The sequence below is a fragment of the Sceloporus occidentalis genome, unplaced genomic scaffold (genome assembly GCF_023333645.1).
Source record: "Sceloporus occidentalis isolate IW3139 unplaced genomic scaffold, rSceOcc1.0.p SCAF_2, whole genome shotgun sequence".
Classification (NCBI taxonomy): Eukaryota; Metazoa; Chordata; class Lepidosauria; order Squamata; family Phrynosomatidae; genus Sceloporus; species Sceloporus occidentalis.
Window position 1 is genome coordinate 19898155 of NW_028316982.1, and position 18645 is coordinate 19916799.

General features: G+C 38.0%; 1 protein-coding gene across 4 annotated transcripts in view; it reads right to left on the bottom strand.

The window, feature by feature from the left end:
* Positions 1–1458: 1458 nt before the first annotated feature.
* SKIL (SKI like proto-oncogene) overlaps positions 1459–18645 on the bottom strand; it is a 34700-nt gene continuing 17513 nt past the window's right edge. For 3 of the 4 annotated variants that reach the window (XM_089508860.1, XM_089508859.1, XM_089508861.1), the window contains exons 3-7: positions 15692–15789; positions 10444–10691; positions 10105–10343; positions 6090–6314; positions 1459–2674 (exon numbers count right to left, since the gene is read on the bottom strand). In XM_089508860.1, coding sequence (XP_089364986.1) covers positions 2513–2674; positions 6090–6314; positions 10105–10343; positions 10444–10691; positions 15692–15789 — 972 coding nt within the window. In that variant the 3' untranslated portion in view covers positions 1459–2512. The remainder of the gene's footprint in view (positions 2675–6089; positions 6315–10104; positions 10344–10443; positions 10692–15691; positions 15790–18645) is intronic. The other variant, XM_089508862.1, reaches the window with a different exon arrangement.

Sequence of the window (18645 nt, forward strand, 5' to 3'; positions counted from 1 at the left end):
GGACGTACTGGGGTTAGGAAGGGGCGTGACTTCCTGATGCCCCTAACCCTAGTACATACTGGGTACGTACAAAATGGCGGCGCCCTTCCACATGGGTGCCGTCATCTTGACGTCGCAGACGCATAGCGTCTGGACGTCACGCGGCGGAAGTGACGCCGCAAGTGCGCGACTAGCGCCACTTCAGGGGTGCAAAAAGCACCATTTTGGTGCTTCTTTTTTGCTGCGCCTGGGAACCGTGCAGTTTGGCCGCTGTGGTTCCCGGACACAGCAACCGGCGGCGGTGGCAGACCGCCACTTTCTGGCGATCTGTAACGTGCCGTAGTGACGTAACTGAAAATAAATTAAAAGTACAGAAATTTGGTTGTATGAAATAGTCTTTATACAACACAAAACAATGGATATAAGAAGACTTCACCAGGCATCCATAGCATGAAAATCATAGGATAAGTGCCCATAAGATGAACATATAAAGGAATATTACTATTTGCAGTGCTTGTTATTTGTGGATGTACACGTTTCCACCTGCACTGCCATGTGTTTCCCCACACACCCTCTTGTGCTATTAGTCACATATAATACATACAGTTGGGTAGGCAGCCATGGAGTATCTGGAACCACAACCATGCCATCTTCAATCACCCTCTAGATGTCTGTAGGGTGTATTTGCACCTTTTTCAGACTGCAAGTGACCAGATCATCACTTCCAGTTTGGGAGTGGAGAAAGAAAGGTGGAAGCACGATTTTCTATTTGGGGCTGAATTCTATTTTTTCTTTTTTTTGCACTGAGGACATTGGTGGGCTGCATGCAACATACAGGTTGCAGAATTCTCATCTCTCATCTTTGACCTCTACAATGGGGCAAAAAAACTTTTAAAAGTGTGTGTGAACTTGGCTTTGGAGACTAATGCATTCACCCTGCCCTCAACTGCCATACTGAGCATTTAAACTGTTGTCTAACAGTACTAAAATAAGAAAAGGAAATTTTCTTGCTATTTCTGCTTTTCCTCCCCCCAGAGAAACTGATTTGGATAATTAAAACTTTGCAGTTTTCTCAACAGATGTTTGGTGTAAAAGAACACTTTAAGAAAACCCAATGGCCAGGATTCAATTATGTACTTTTGCTGGATGCTGCTTTGCCAAAAGCGACACACACACACGTACCATGTGAAACCCCTCAAGAATCCTAAAGAGCTTCTTCTGAGGGATAGGAAACACTCTGGATCAGTTTTTTGGCAGCACATAGCACTGAAGTGGGAACAATAGACAAGGACAGTCCCAATTCCATTTCATCCAACACAAGTTAAATGCACCATAGGATCTTGACCATAAATTCTTTTATCAAATATACTGCACCTGTTTGGCCTTTAATCAGTAAAAACTCTGGAAGTGAACTACTTGTTAGCCAACACCAGAATATCAAGCACATTAAATGTTAATGCCCCAATAAAGACCTTAGCATTTTCAAAATTAGTAACAGTTTAATAACTAAATTGCTTTTTTAAAAAATGGTAGCAGTATTTACCTTGGCATAAAAAAACATAAGCATCACTTTCACAATGTCAGAATCCATTTGTTCCCCCTCAACATTTCTTTAAGTATCAAGACCACCCACTTCCATGCACTCCAGGACATTCTGTGCATGGAAAATCTTATTGCTAGTGAAGCAACCTACTTGCCTGATGGTTAAAATAGTCACTCTACAAAATAAGGCTGACATTTTCAAACTTCCATGAGTATGAGAAATTTCCCATCATGTTCTGCTTAATAGTAACTGGGGGTGAACTAGTACTTTTGAAAAGTGTCTCAGACTTCTTTTCATAACAGCATTCAGCGGAGTACCAGAAAAATTGGCACTTGGTATTTAACAATTAATAACTGACACCTAAAAGCTGAAGTTAACTGTGTGGAAATTTGCATTTAGAAAAAAAAAGACCGTTTGACTGTTTAATAATTTCCAGGTCTTTCTTTGATGCAGCATTAACTATCAAATGGAGTAATCAGACTAGGACAACAAAAGGGAATATATTCTCTACAATCTGTTTTTCTCTTTTAGATTTTGAAATAACAAGACTATTTTATGTAAATGCTTGCATGCAAAAGAAAGTATGTAGATTCTGCATATCTTGAATGAAAGAAAGTTGCATTCAGTAAAAGGTAGAGAGCCCTCGGGATAGCTTGTATAAACATACATGGAGCACTCTAGAACATAAAGTTTCAATCTTGCTCATAACAGTTTAAAAAAGCAGCACAAATACGGATTTTATCACTCTAGAAGTTGTACAAATGTATATCATTACAGACATACATTGGACACAGTTCTCTGGGATGTCTCTTGTGCAAACATCATTGAAATGACTAGGATCTGAATTACTCTCCTTCACTGATGTTGATTGCACAAGAAGAATTCTCCATGACTGTCCCCAATACCTTTTCTTATCCATGGCTTGACTTCTCCTTGACAGGTAATTTATTATCCCTGCTGAAAAAATGCAGATACATTCTTATTGGCACTTTATTTCCCTTTGCCATTTTTCGAAGACTTCTGAATCTGAAGTTTTAACTCCTTGATCATCATCTCTAACTTTCGTCTTGCTTCTCGTTCTTGTCTCAGTTCATCCTGGAGTTCTTGCCTATCAGCCTCAGCATGATCCAGCCTCTGTCTCAGCTCTGCCAACTGCAATTTTGAACAGAAAAATTAAAACTTCAATATGTATCCATCCATCTATCTATCTCGATAAATTGTAAGCATTTGTTGCTGGAACAATATCAGTGAGGTATTCACAATAATAATTTTGTTCTAAAATGTCACATTTCTTAGTGTTCCTAACATGGGGAGAGGGAAGACTGGCATGGATACAAAGATTCTGGTAGAGAGGATATACTACAGAGAAGTAAGTATTCAAACATTACTGGGTATTTAAAATATGCATTCTAGACACTTAACTCCTTTCTGTTCAGTATTAATAAAACAATGCATGAGCAAAAATATTCTTGTCCTCTTTGGCGGGTTACACACCGCCATTTAGTACGTATTCTATACGTACTAGGGTTAGGAAGGGGCGGTGCTTCCGCACCCCCTAACCCTAGTACGTATAGAATACGTACAAGATGGCGGCGCCCTGTTCATACGGGTGCCGCCATCTTTACATATCGGACACTGTGCGTCCGGACGTCACACAGCGTCTATGACGTCGCGAGTCCTCCCCAGGCACCTCGCGACGTCATAGAGGCGCCGCAAAAAGAAGCTCCAAAATGGAGCTTCTTTTTTGCTCCGCGTGGGAGCCGCGCGGTGTGGCTGCTGCGGCTCCCTCACGGAGCAAATGATGCCGGCGGGAGACCGCCGCAAAGCGGCGGTCTATAACCCGCCTTTGGAACCAAATGTTCTTTCTGCATCTCTGATTCACAAATCTACCGTTCTTCTAAGACACCAGGCTCCAAAATGTATTTCATTTTCATTTGCACTCTCCTGAAATCTCTCACTGTGCTGTAAAGCATATTAAAATCTTATTATTAAAAAGAAACCCTTTTTTAAAAAATAACCTATACAATAGAATCAAACAGAGACAACAATTCCAGTTTCCAACTTAGGGCTTATTTGTTAACTTTTCCCCTACAATCTCAGCAACTGTTCCATTTCAACTGCTACATCATAGGCGATAAAGGACCAAAACATTCTGCAACTCTTGCTATATCTGAGAGGACAGGGACTTTGAATCATAAAGTAACAAACTTCCATCCAGTTACAGTATGATTCCACAGAAGTATGACACCAGATCATTCACTGGTGTTGTTGTGTGCCTCCAGGTCATGTATGCCTTATGTTGGCCCCAAGGTGAACTTATTGTAGGGTTTCCTTCAATCGCTGCCTAACTGAAAATATGTAAATGGAAAGGAATCTGTCCCAGAGCCAAATTAGTGTTGATTCATGGTGGTGATGAACAACAAAAAACAAATAAAAAGAGAGGCCAAGTCCACTATAAACAATGAATGTGTTTAATGCTGCTAAATTGGCTGAAATCCAATGTATCAGGGGCAAACTATAGTCCTGGAAGCCATGACTATAGACTAAAGTGTTAACATGCATACAGAAGACAATGTCCTTATCATAGAATCACAGAGTTCTAGAGCTGGAAGAGACCACAAGGGCCATCCAGTCCAGCCCCCTGCCATGCAGGAAATCACAATCAAAGCATCACCGACAGATGGCCATCCAGCCTCTATCTAAAGACCTTCAAGGAAGGAGACCCCACAATGCTCCAAGGGAATGTGTTCCACTGTCGAACAGCTCTTACTGTCAGAAAGTTCCTCCTAGTGTTGAGGTGGAATCTCTGTTCCTGGAGCTTGCATCTATACTGTTCTATGTTCTAGTCTCTGGAGCAGCAGAAAACAAGCTTGCTCCAACCTCAATGTGACACTCCTTCAAATACTTAAACAGGGCTATCATACCCCTTAATCATCTCTTCGCCAGGCTAAACATACCCAGCTCCATAAGAGGGGAATACATTTCCGGAAAACAAGCTTTCTTTCCCTTTCTGTTTTCACTGTTTTTTTAATATTCCAGTCTGTATTTAGATAACTTTAGTGTCACGTGTTTTTCATTGACATTTTACATGCTGCAGCTCTATTTGTTGTTTCAATTATTTATGTATTTAACTGTTTTTACTTGTATTTTAAAGGATGTTATGACTTTTATACCCTGAAAAATGGGTTAGAAATATAAGCATTCATCTTCATTACCATTGACTGATTGATGATGATGAGCATTTCCATCAAATACAATTTATATCGCAACAGTAAATCAAATACCACATCCCCACTGGACTTGATCTTTGTTGTCTTTAGAATACATTGCCCATGGCTTGCTGTTAAATTACCACATACAAATATGTGAATCAAGATTCCTCTGGAACCAGCTAACTAAGGTAGCCATCTAGTGGAGAGGCTCAGCATAAATGTAACAAGATTTCATTAAAAATATATATCTTTTTGCAGGGGCAGAGGTTGATCTCCTTTATGGTTAATGCTGCCCCCTAGTCTTCCACAGTTCCCCACCCCTGGAGTAATGTGATTACATTTTTGTGTAAACTCTCCCTTAGTTCCAAGTAATATGCTTGGGATTAATATGGGAGTTTACAAAGATGAAATATAACCATGATGATAATGTCGATTACTATTATTTTTATTATTTATCAATGTGTATTGTGAGTGTACCTCCTTTTTACCAATGTACCTACTATACATGGGTCAAACCATGAAGTTAATTTCACATGCTGTACATGAAAGAGGAAATACTGGCATATACACAAAAAGGAACAATACAGACATGTACCAGAAGTATGAATAGCTGTAGTTCCTCATCTAGACTTCACAGTCAAAAAGAATGCTACAGGTTAAAAATATAGAAGTATTTTTGTATAAACAGTGGAATGGACACAACTAAGGTCTGACTGGAAAGCACTTAATTCAAATCCTGGATTTGTCTAATTTTTTCAGAAGATTGTCATCCTTAGTTCTCCTTCTTTAAGGGGTAACTTAAGGATTAGTGAATTAAGGATTGCGAAGTACTTTGCACAATGAATGTGTTACATAAGGTACTAATAAATGGAAAAAAATATTTAGCCTGGCTGATAGGAGGGAAAACAGAGATTCAGTTAATGTACAAAATCACATTTTTATTTATTTATTTGGTTTCTAAGGCTGCAATCCTAACCTGATTTTCCTGAGAGCATTCCCACTGAACACAAGATTAATGTCTGAGATGCACAGGACTGTTTTATGGGACCCCCAGAACAAATGAGTTGGTGCTGAAGAGGGAAAGTTCTGCTGCATGAGTTTAAGTATGCTCACAAGATGTCAGATACAACCCAATATGAAGCCAATTTTTGCAATTATGCTACTGTCAATAGAGAATTCTCTTAATACTGTGACTCCAAACCTTAGCATTACTGGCTTAAAATACATGCATCCTCCCTGTTTCAAATTTCAACTGTACTTCACAAGCATAAAATATCATATTCCATTTCCTTTATTTTAGCAACAATTCATAGGTGATTAGCAATGAAAGTTAAAGACTAATGCTTTCTGCTCACCTGAGCCGCATACTCTGCTTCTTTGTCCTTTTCCAAGTTAGAATCGCAGGTGCATTTTTGCTTTATGACCTGCTCTAACTTCTTCTCCAAGTCTCTTTGCTCAATATAAAATTCCTGCATTCTTTGTGCATGTTCAGTCTGCAAAGACTCAAGTTCTTTCTGTAAATTCTGCTGCTCTTCTGTTAACTCCTTCATGGCTTTTGAACTGCTTAACATCTCTACTTCCTGTAAAGAAAATGACAATAATACACATTATTTTCAATATTAGAGGAACACAAAAAAATTACTTCCATCTTCTAAAATCTGAGGGTCACTAACATTTTTGTAACACATATTTTGCGGCATGCTTTTGAAACATGGATAAATCTGGTGCGCCCTGAATATTTTCTTATATATAAAAAAGAAAAGTATGACTGACTTTTATAGTTTATAATAACTAGATTCAGTTTCTTTTATTCCAACAACCTCCTTAATTAAACAAACAAAACTACAGTTTGTTTAGCTCCATGGAGCACCTCAGAAATACAGCATGAAAAGATTACCTTATCCACTTGGATCACTTTTTGCATCAACCAATATAAATTTGCACATCATGTTCATGAATCTAACAGAAGCCATTCCACAACCTATGCTCTAGAGGCACCCCCAAACATTAAAACCTTGTGTCAGTCCTTCAATAATCTTCTAGATTCTAGAAGGTCTAGAATACTGAAACAGACACTTTTTTCCCCATGAAGTGCACCTGAGCATTTTTGTTACTGTATTTTCTCATTTATAACTATGAATAACTACCTGTATGCCACTCTGAGAGCCTTTAAGGCTGAAGAACGGATTATAAATATAGTAATTAATTAATTAATATTTCCATGACACTGATTCAGTTGTTGTTAACATTAGTCATCTACTCTTCAAAAAGACACCTGAATTAGAGAGGCAAAATTTCATGGAAACATTTTCAGTTTTTTTGAAGGGGAAAACAGGAAATGTAAGAAAAACTAAAATGTATGCGATAATTATTTTCACATCAAACATTTTCACAAAAACATTTTACGGTTTTAGTAATATAATATACTTCATTCATTAGTTAGCATATTAAACTGTATTAGCTGGCATATTTATGAATTGTAAAAATACAGAAGCCTTAGAGTTATACAAGCTAAACTGTGAACATGCCCTATATCAAAGATGCAAATGCAAACTGTTGTACTCTATACTACCCAGACACAGGTATCTTAATTTTTTCTATCTGAGAAACAGGGAAAAATGAAAATCAAAGCTACATATTTTGTAATCAACAAAAAAAGTGTATTATTTCAACAGAAATAGTCTCATGCAGTCACAATAACTTAAGGCAGTTGTTGTCAAATCTTTTACCAGTGTGACCTGCATTACATCTATATGCAGATGTCATGTCCCCCCAGTGCACCTGACGTATATGAATAAAAATATTTTGCCTGTTTACTGTGCATATTTTTCATTCACACATTCATGCATATTCTGATTTTAACATTTTATAAAGAAACAGCTCTCCTCTTTGGGACATAGTATGCCAGGTGAGGCCTGGCCAAAGAAGAATAGAGTGTTATTATTATTTCTCTTGATCTACACACTACACTTCTACTGATGCAGCCTAGAATTGCATTGGCCTTTTTAGCTGCTGCATCAGACTGTTGACTCATGTTTAACTTGTGGTCTACTAGGACCCCTAGATCCCTTTCACATGTTAAACCAGGTGTCCCCCATCCTATATCTATGCATTTCATTGTTTCTGCCTAAGTATTTCTCGCTGAAGTTCATTTTGTTAGTTTTGGCCCAGCTTTCTAATCTATTAAGGTCATTTTGAATTTTGATCCTCTTCTCTGGGGTATTAGCTACTCCTCCTAGTTTGCAAATTTGATAAGCATGCCCTCTATTCTTTCATCTAAGTAATTGATAAAGATGTTGAATAGCACTAGGTCCAGGACAGAACCTTGTGGCACCGAACTGGTCTCTCCAGGACGAAGAGGTGCCATTGCTGAGCAGGTTTGGCTTGTCAACCAATTACTAATCCACCTAACAGTTACATTGTCTAGCCCACACTTGATATATTTATAACACATTTCCCCATGAAAATGTTGGTTTTGGCTTTAAATCTCTTGCAGATTCACTAGAGTCCTGTATTTCTGTATTTACTTCCATAGAAATGAGTTCTTTTAAAACATCTGTGCACAGGTATTTGGCCCATGTAGGTTTCTCAAGTGCATGAATGCATGATTTCCACACCAAATACACTCTAAGATTATATATGTGTTTTCACATTATAATCTGGGACAGTTCAGTTGGGGCTGTTCCCTCCAAAAGACTGCTCTTGGAAAAGAATTAGACACTACTGCAAAATATAGTGGTCATTTGGGGGGGGGGGGGGAGTCTGGATTGTACTTTAAAGATCATATAGCAACTATCCTGACAAACAGCAATGGCTTCCAATTTGTTTCTAAGACAAACTGAAGGCACTGGGTTTGACCTATAAAACCCTGAACAACATAATGCCAAGGTATCACAATGATAGTTTTGATTTGTAGGCACCTGCCTCTAAAGTGAGATCCTCATCAGCGGCCCTGCTGCATGTCTTAAAAGCAAACATTTATAGAGACACAATATAGATCCCGCCCCCCATACCAACCCCTCAACTGTGAAACCCCCTACCACAGAACATCTGGTTGGTTCCATCCGCACTGAGCTTCTGAAAGGCAGTCAAAACGACATTGTTCCACATGGACTTTGATTTTCAAAGTGATTTTGGGACCATTCTTAAGGAAAGTTTTGTTTTTTCCCACTGCCTACACCCAGTTTTTGCTACTTTGGGATCATGATTTGGCACATATTTTTCAAACTTACTAATCATATTCATTTTTACCTAAGTGAAATTTCTTATGGTCAAAGAACTGTATGCAAAATTAGAAAGGTATACAATTTTCCAGAAAGCAAGCACAGTCTTTAAATGGGCATTCAAGCACTGGAAAGGCCTCTTTGTTTAAGGCTTCATACAAAAATTAAATACAAATGCTGATGGAGAGCTTGTAAGGTAAAAACACTAATTAAGCCCTTAATCCTTTGCAGCAGAATGAATTTCATCCTCATTTAACATGCTAATTTAACACATAAGCATAAAATTGAGCAAACACCTAGGGAAGTTATTCACCACAGGATAATTCTCTTTCTCCTTGAAACTTGCTCCCAGTCAACAATTTCCTGGACCATCCTATAGCCTCATCTATATCCAATTATCTGCATTTCATCTGTTTATCACCCTCAACTACATTTTAATTACTTTTCAGTAGGTCTTCTATTCCCTCTTCACTCCTCCATTCCATTTCTGACCAAGACTACAAAGCCATTGGCTGTGCTATATGTGAATTCTGTGCAAGATTATAGCTGTGTATTAAACATAAAAGTACTAAATGAAATGTGGTAAATTAAAGACTTGGGAGTGGTTGTTGTTTGGTTTTGAATGTATCAAAATGCCACAGGCTGCAAGTAAATGAACCTTGTAAATAAATCTACAGAATTAGTCATTAATACAACTAGGTTGCATATGTTTACAGTAACTTGCTCAAGTATACTTGTTAGTTATTTATGTTCCTAAGAGTGGGGAAGAGGGGTAGCAAAAGGTATTTTAAAACTTCCCTATCTAGTTTCTTATGGACAAGTCACAGCAGCTAATTTATGGCTCTACTTAGGTGATATCCTGAATACTTTTAATTCTTTATTTCTTTTAAGAAATTATGAATTACCTGATCATGAACATCTGGAGAGAAATATTTCCACAGAGCATAGTTTCTCCCCATTCTCATTCCAATTTGCATGCATCAAACATTGCTGCAGTATTAGAATTAATTATTATGCCATCTTAAGTCTCTGAGTATGGAATAAATCATCCCCAGATGTTTATTTCACATCTAAAGCCAGCATGAAAGGTTGAGTAACAAGCAGTCTTCAGAAGGCAAAATAAAGGTGAATCAGGTTTATGCTATACCATTTGAAGATGCTGCTTCTTTTGCAAAATTATATGTAGCTTTTCTTGCTGTTTTATATAGGTTTTCATTACTTCTTCCATCATCTTTCCTTTGTCATCATCACAACCGGTACCACTGACAGGAGTCTGAGATGATGATTGTGCACTTCTGCTTACTTCTACCTTCTGTTCCATAGTCACTTTGGAAGAATCTTGTTCTGATTTCCTTTTGTTTCCAGACTTAATGAATACAGATTGCCCTGGAGAAGTACAAAAGATAGCAAGTGATGTTTGCTGATATTCCACATTGAAAGTAACTGCATGGATTCAAGGATCAAAAAATTTCAGTTTTCTACTTACCTATACCAGCTAACACATCTGTGCTATGTTTCACATCAATGTTCTCTTGTACTTCAAGAGAACGATTCTGATAGTATACGGCTTTTTTGCGTCTGCCACCACTGTGGTGCTTCAGTGACTGCCCAGGTACAGATTTAATTACCTCTGAAATTTTCTCCACTGTTTTTGTTGGTTCTTTACATTGCGATACAGGAGAGGTAAGGGAGACGTTGGGGGCAATCATTTTATCACACATATAAAAGTAGTAGCTGTAAAGAAAAACATAATTGCAGAATTAACAAAAAATATTAAATTAACTAGACATGAACTAACATATCTTGGGCTTTATATCCTGAAAAACTGAATTAATATAATAATAATAATAATAATAATAATAATAATAATAACAATAATAATAATACTTATTTATTTATACCCCACTCTATCAAAGCAGCTTACAATTGATTAATTAGACATTTCCTTGCCCTCAGCCTTACAATCTAAAAAAAGACAAGACACAAAAGGAGAAGGGAATGGCAGTAGGGAAGGGGGAAAGTCCAGCAGATCTGCTCTCCCTCGGAGGCCTAACGGAGCTGGCTTGCCTTTCTCGCCTTCAAGATGGTGGAGGGAGGGAGTGCTGTTATTAATGCCTATAATCTTATGGAATCTTGCAGTTTAGAACCCCTGGACATTGGGTTGTTTGTTTTTATTTGCTGCTTTATCATTTTAAGGTTGCTATTAAGGTATTACTTTATAATGCAAAAGCACACTAGGTTATACACAACTTCAAGTGCTCAAACTGTGCAGAAGAGGCATGTCTTCTTTTTCTACAATTAATCTTTATTACAGTGAGTACACCTTAGCTTTCCTCACAATCTTAATATCAACAGTAGTTTGATTAATTAGCTTCTCTCTGCAAAACCAGTTCCTTCCAGTTAGCTACAGAAGGTATCCTTCCATTTCATTATCTCCCTGAGGACTGCCTATTTTGTGATGTGGCAGTGGCTAAATCGGTGGAGCTTTTAACCCAATATTTACATTTGCAAACAAATTTCTGCATCTTCCAAATGTATGCAGTGGTGAGGAGGAGCCAAGGAAAAAGCCATTAAATGTGTGTTTCCTCAGATCAAAATAAAGACATGTATAGCGAAGCATAAGGAATGAAGCAGCTTTACAAAATTCCTTCTTACTGATCTACAACTGTAACTCTGAACTGTGAATCAAGAAAATGCTGCTTTACATCTGTCAGGTACCTTGGAGGTGACCTTAATTTTATTTATTTAATAAATTCTAAAAGCACACATTAGTAGTGGATTCCAATGTTGGCATACTATTCAAAATAATTAAATAAATAAACCAATAAAATAAATAATTGCTATTAATCTAATTAATCTAAAAACAATTACTTAAGTAAGTAATATAAAACTAGCTACATTTTAGAAAGATTCTATGAAGAAACTTTTCAGCATATAAGATGCAATAAAGAAAAAGGCTTTTTAGTGATCTCTACCAATCAGGTGTATGTAAAGACCCCAGGGAAGAGCTTCTAAGGAACACTGAAGGGCTTAAGAAGGCTCAAATGTTGATCAAATGCTGATATTTTATATAAGTGAAATATGGCTTAGCCGCTATTTCAACTGCTTCTGTCAGCCTCCCTTATCTCCAAATTTGCCATATGAAAATTAATTAACACCATTAATTTGCCTTGCAGTATTACTGTAAATAAAGACAACAGAGATAACATAAATGAAGAGTTCTGAACAAGAAATGTACAAATGTTAAAGGTGTGTTTCAATGAAGATTTGTAATGTCAGCTATCATATACAATGCAATTCAGTATCAATTATATAGTAATTCATATTCGTAATTGTTGAATGGAAGTTGAAAGGTTCAAAAATATTCCACAACAGGGATAAATTCAAAAAGTACACAAATAACCAAACTACTCTTTTTCAAGACTTCCAATTCTTGTTTGAGAGAGGGAGAGAGAGGGAGTGTTTGGATTTGTTTTGTGCTATTCACTGTACTGAAATATGATAATAATGTTTAAAAAAGATAAATAAGTTTCCTTCTTGAGATCAGGGTGAAAAACATTTTGAAAACTATTATACATAGTTGGGATGGGTGGGGCAAGGGAATCTGTTTGGCTGGCATGATAGTTTCCATACTGAGGCAATGTGCTCGGTTTGTGAAATTAGCTGAGGAGCAGCACAAGTGATAATTCAACTGCAACATCAGCATTATATAGGCATTTCATCAGCAGAGCAAAGCCTCACATGGTTTCAGTAAGCTGTAAAGCATGTCAACTCTTCACATGGTTAAATGAAAGCTACATTTCAGCTGTAACACTGACTGGCAGCTATGTTTTACAACAGAACTATAGTCTACCAGCATTTTTGTTTTTGTTGTTAAAATCAATTTCTGAATATAAATTGAAGTTGGGGATTTTCAGTGTGATAATATCTACAGGAGGTATCAGGCATCTCTGGATCAAGATCACACTAAGGCCCCATTCCCACTGGTTTATAAAGCGGATTAAGACTCAGATTATGGGAGCATTGTTCCCATTTGAGCACGCATTTGATCCTCATTACGCCGATTTCATTCCCATTGGAACTCGGATCTGATCCCCTGTAACGTTTCCCCACCACCTCACAATTCTTTCCTTCTTTGTGTCCCAACACTCCTGTGGGTTTTTAAAGGTCAGTAGCATGGATGGATGTTAAATCACAGGCCAAGTGGATAGTTAAACAAGAATAAAAGTTTATTTTAACACAGAATAGGCAAAGGTAACTTTGACATGAAATTGTTCCTATGTCTTCTTTTGTTGCATATATACAAGTCTGGTTTTAAGGCTATACTATCACTTAAGAAATTATGTAACCCAAACCCCTCTTTCTGAGTCTGGCTACACTGAGTCTCTCCTCTCTAGACTCTCCAGAACTAATACTGTCCCTCTTGGACCTAACAGACCCTTCCTTGGTCTATCATCAGAATACTGTTCCCTCAGTCTTTAATCCTAATTGTCCACTATTATCAGGGACAAAATGTAGGGCAAATTCGAGACCAAACTGTAGGACAACTGCAGGACAAAACTCAGCTCAAAACGTAGGACATTTAAGGTCCTCCGTTTTTCTTAAATGTCCTACATTTTGGGCTGAGTTTTGTCCTGCAGTTGTCCTACAGTTTGGTCTTGAATTTGTTCCACATTTTGTCCCTGGTAATAGTGAACAATTATGGCAACCCTACTCCAGCTTCATCTCTCAGGATTCCAAACCCCTAATTGACTCAACCCAACTGCCAAGTGGAATCTTTAAACTCCTCAGCCAGCACCTGATTGGCTAGTGGATCTCTGGCTTCTGACTGGCTGGTTTGTAAGTCAGTTCGTCACATCTCCATGTAATCGATTTTTCCAGGAAAACCTCGAAACGGGGGGCGGGGGGGGGGTCAAACCCAGGTTAATTTGACTGCACTTTTCCGGAGGTTTTTCTTGCACCTCCCGTGTCCGATCCGAGGCAAATGAATGGGAACAACAAGGGTGTCCTATTCGGGAACTTGGGGATGGGAAGAGCAGTGCTCAAGGGGCTGGCCTGGGGGTGTCACCCGCTTGTTCTCCTTCCTGCATTACCAGAGCCATTTTCTCCCATTCGCATAGCCTTTCCCCCGGTGGAGTGGGAAGCAGGGTAAGACAATCGCATGTGTAGACAAATTTATTTTTTTTTAAATTAAGCTTTCGATCACTTAGACACTCTGTCAGGTGTCCAAACATAGCAAATTGCTACATTGACCTCCAAACATGGTAAACACATTACGCCCCCCTGCAACAACCCCCCTGCTCCACATTCATAGATAGGTGTGTGAGGAGACCCATTGAACACCATTTTTAACTATTATTTTTTTCTTTTTCTACATGCCTGCTTGATCGCCCCCCCAGACAGCCCAGGGAGCAATGGGGGAGGCAAAGGGACTTTGGGAGATGGAGGGTCCCTCTCCCTTTCCCAGAGGGGCTCTGGGAAGACACAGGACACTTGGGAGGCAAAGGGATTTGGGGGGATGGAGGCTTCTTCTCCCTTTCCCACAGGGGAAAAGCGCCTAAGCGATTGATTGACTGCTTTAAAAAAAAAACAGAAAAATAGGTTTGAAAGACGCAAATCGGAACGAGAAACAAAAATAGCCCGCACCAAAATGCATTGAAGCAACTGCCGTCACTGTAATGTCAAGCTCCTAGGCGCTTGACAGCTGCTTTTTTTAAAAAAAGAGGTTCTGGAAGGGCAATGGGAACGAGGAACAAAAAAGTCTGCTTCAAATTACAACGGAGAAAGTTTCAATGGGAACGAGAACATGGGTCAAAAAACCCAAGTCCGTTTGCACCCTTTTGTAATGGGAACAAGGGAACCAAATTCAAATATGACTATGAAAAAAGATCCAAGTCAGAATCGCAGCGAAATACGTCGCTTTATATGTCCAGTGGGAATGAGGCCCTAAGAAAGCTACTACCTGAGCAATGGACACAAGTCACCCCTCGGCCCACAAAGAATCTTCTTCCTAACCACATAGCTACTGCTGCTGCAATGCTTCTATCTAGCCTTAAACTAGTCTAAGTTGCATCATGCAGACCTGAGGGAAAAGCAACTAAGGAATCCATGTCATATACATCTCCAAAATCAAAGTGCAGGAAAGTGGGAAGGCTCAGTTTGGACAATGTCTCAGCAGCACAGAATTTGGGTCGAACAGCAATGGACATGGATATGTCCATAGTAAAATCAAGGCTCCAAGACTCAAGCTACATTAGTAAGTGAAATGTTGAACAATGAAGAGTTAAAAGAGGACAGCACAGGCACAAGACACAGCAGGAGCAAAGTGTCCAACAAGCAAGTTGCTTATGCAAGCACTGGTTTGGTGCAACTAACAAGAAACTTAGAAGCCTGTCGCTGAGCCTGTCTCCTTTCACTAGTTGGAGTTTTGCATTAGAAACTGATTCTAACCAAGCAAGGGTTGTGGTAAAAGCAGCTCTAGTGAATGCAAAGAAAAATGGAAACTTCTAGGGAAGCAGTCAACAATCACACTGATACTCCTTTCTAGATGGTTTCAGGAGTTTACAATCCATTTCTCAAGAAGCTTATAATACATTACTATCAAACCCACCAACTCCAGTTATCCATACATGCCAAATCAAAAATACACCCCCAAATATTTAGCTAACATCTAAAAACAGTTAAAATGTAAGATTTGCAACCACTGGTCAGATTTCTGGACAGAAGGTTGTTACCTGGGATGCATAAATGAATGTGGCTGATTGACAGAATCAGTTTCTTGCTTTATAACTGGATACCACTGTTGTAGATCTAGATTATACTGAGAATCAGCCTGGAGGGGGAGGAGGAAGAGAAACATATTTGTTTTGTTATTCACCATTTTAACTTTAGGAGACCTGTTTGGAATGAACTGCACTGTGATTTTTCCTGAGTCTTATTGAATGCCATAGGAAAAAGGAATAAAGTATAAGACAAAAAAACCACAGGAACAGCAGAAAAGCAACATAACCTCAGTTTTACCTGCCAATGAAACAATAAGTAGCTTTCCTAAAGACTACTCATCCTTTGGCTTTTTCACTGTGATAAATTACAGAACTTGATGTGACCGATAGTTTGTCAAGATTAATGGGATAGGTCAGCATCATACCATTGCCAGCATATTCTTCATTTGTGTGGTACTTTGTTCAGTTGGGATATGTATCAAGTCTACTTAAAGGACGTTAATGCTTCCTATCTGCAACTTCACTCATCCTTATGAGCAGAATATCTTCTCCAAACACAAAAGTAAACACAACTAAAAATAATGTGTGCATGTGCAGACAGGTGGGAAGGTCTGAACAGAAGGAATGAATCAAGTAAACTAAACATGATAGAGCAGATTCATTTGTGTGTGTCTGTTTGCGTAAAAGGAGTGGAGCATATTTCTGATTATAATTTTGCAATAGGCTGCCTGGCAGTCTCCCAAAAGACTGAGCAGCTTTTAAAAGGATTGTAAAGATCTCTTGTAAAGACAGTCTTTTATCAGTACTGTTTTACTACAGCCTTGCAAACAAATCCATAAAGGTTATTAGCATATTATTATTATTACTAATTATGATTATGCTTATTATGTTGTTGTTTGTTATTATTCTGACCTGCTATGGAGATAGTAGCTGCCCTTTCCATGCTGGTCTTAGAAAGAGAACCCATCAAGCTAGAAAAGGAGACATAGCTGACTCTGTCCCTTTGTCAGCCTCTTCTGTGCAACCAAAAGAAATCAAGTAGCTTACCAAATACAAGGCTGTTCTACTGGTGGTTTTAAAATCACTTCTTTCATCTTGTGTCCCTGTTTATAATTTTCTTTGCCTTGTTAAAATGTTTTAATTGTATCCTACTCTGCAAATCAGACAAGCTAAGAGACTGCACTAAAATCTATATGAATAAATGTTAAAATGTTTTTTAAAAAAACAAAAAATTATCAGGAAAAGGATGAGAATTGAAGCTATAACAAAACTTTATGATGTTTGTCACAGGAATTTCATGGATTCTATGAGTTGGATGCTTGTACAAAGTGCTTCCGCAGATATATGACGAAAAAACACTTTTGACAAGTAATAGCAACCTCTCCAGCTACACAGGATACTATTCTGAAGGAGGGACCCCCCCAGAAGGGAGGAAGCTGAAAAGCATGAGTGAAGACCTATAGAAGACTTAGGTTATTCCATGCTCTGCAATCATGGAAAATGTATTTCAAATATGATAATTTTAGCATAACCATAAAAAATCTCTGGTTTCATTTTTAAATTTCTGTCATGACTGTAAAGAATGAACATGTTGCTGGGTTTTGCTCAAAGACAATTGGAGAATGCTATCCAACAATACCCTTCTCCCTCTGTGTGAGACCATCCAGGAAACAGTAATTGTGGGGAACTGTCAGATCAGAAAGCTTAGTGATCTTAGGCTCTTGATTATTAGAAAACAAATTTTAGGGAAAACATTATAGAGGGAAATTATGAAAATGAACTGGATCTATAATTGTAGTCTAAATGTGTCTATAGGTGTACATCAAATCTGTATGGCTTGACTATTCCAAGATGTCTTTCACACTGTGTACTGCTATCAGTATCTTTTCCGTGGCAAACGTATTGGAATTGATCAGGGCACATCAAATGGGGCACAAGCAAACCCCTAAACAGAAAACATTGCTCTATATGAAATAGTATTTCACCATGTGTGACAATGTAATTGTGCTTTTGTGTGCCTGTAACAGGAGGACAGAAAAAGAATGTCAGAAGTACTAAATTAATTCAGTACTATCATGAGTGCATAATCTTACCACCTCATCATATACCTGACCTAGCCAATCAACTTTTGAAAAAAGTATTATTGAGAACACCTGATGAGTGTTTTGGTTATTCATTACCTAAATACATTTTTATGATCACTCCATATTACTCATTTGTACTGTTGAATTAGAGAGCAATTTCATTCCAGAAGCCAACTTTACTTCATAATGAAACTGAGAATAAAAAAATGGATGATTGGATGACTCTAACACAGTGATCCCCTCTAAAATGAAACAGCAGCTATGGTACTCACTAATAGCATGCAATCGCTCCCACAGAATAAGAAGAACAAAATAAGTACCACCAAGTTACTAAAAATGACCCCTCCACAAATTCCATATAGAAGGCAAACACTTTATGATCATACACTTAAGGCACACCTTGTATTGTGGCATGTGTACTTTGTATACAATCTTATTTTGAACATCCTTTAAATAAAAATAGCTATCCCAACACATTTGGACAACATTTTCAGGCCATATAAAAACACATCATGCAACCAGTCATTAATGACAGCAATACAAGATTCAACAGTATTCATTCTTTTCTTTAAAAAAGCAAAACAAAAAACTAAAACTGATGTTTTACTCCAAAGTCTTCTGCATCTTGTCAAACTCATTTTTACATGGTACTGCTTCTCCTTTTCTTACTTTTTCAGCTACTGAATTATATATATATTTCCCTTTAAGACGAAGTCAAAGTTGGGAGTGGTTCATTTTATCACGTCATTCTTTCACAATCAATCACTTCTCTCTCCAACCTGGTCATTTTCCTCTTCAAAATGTGAAGAATATAAATTTTAACTGGACTTGCTACTTCACTTTTCACATCTTAGAAGTGTGAGAAACGCTGCTGAAACAGCA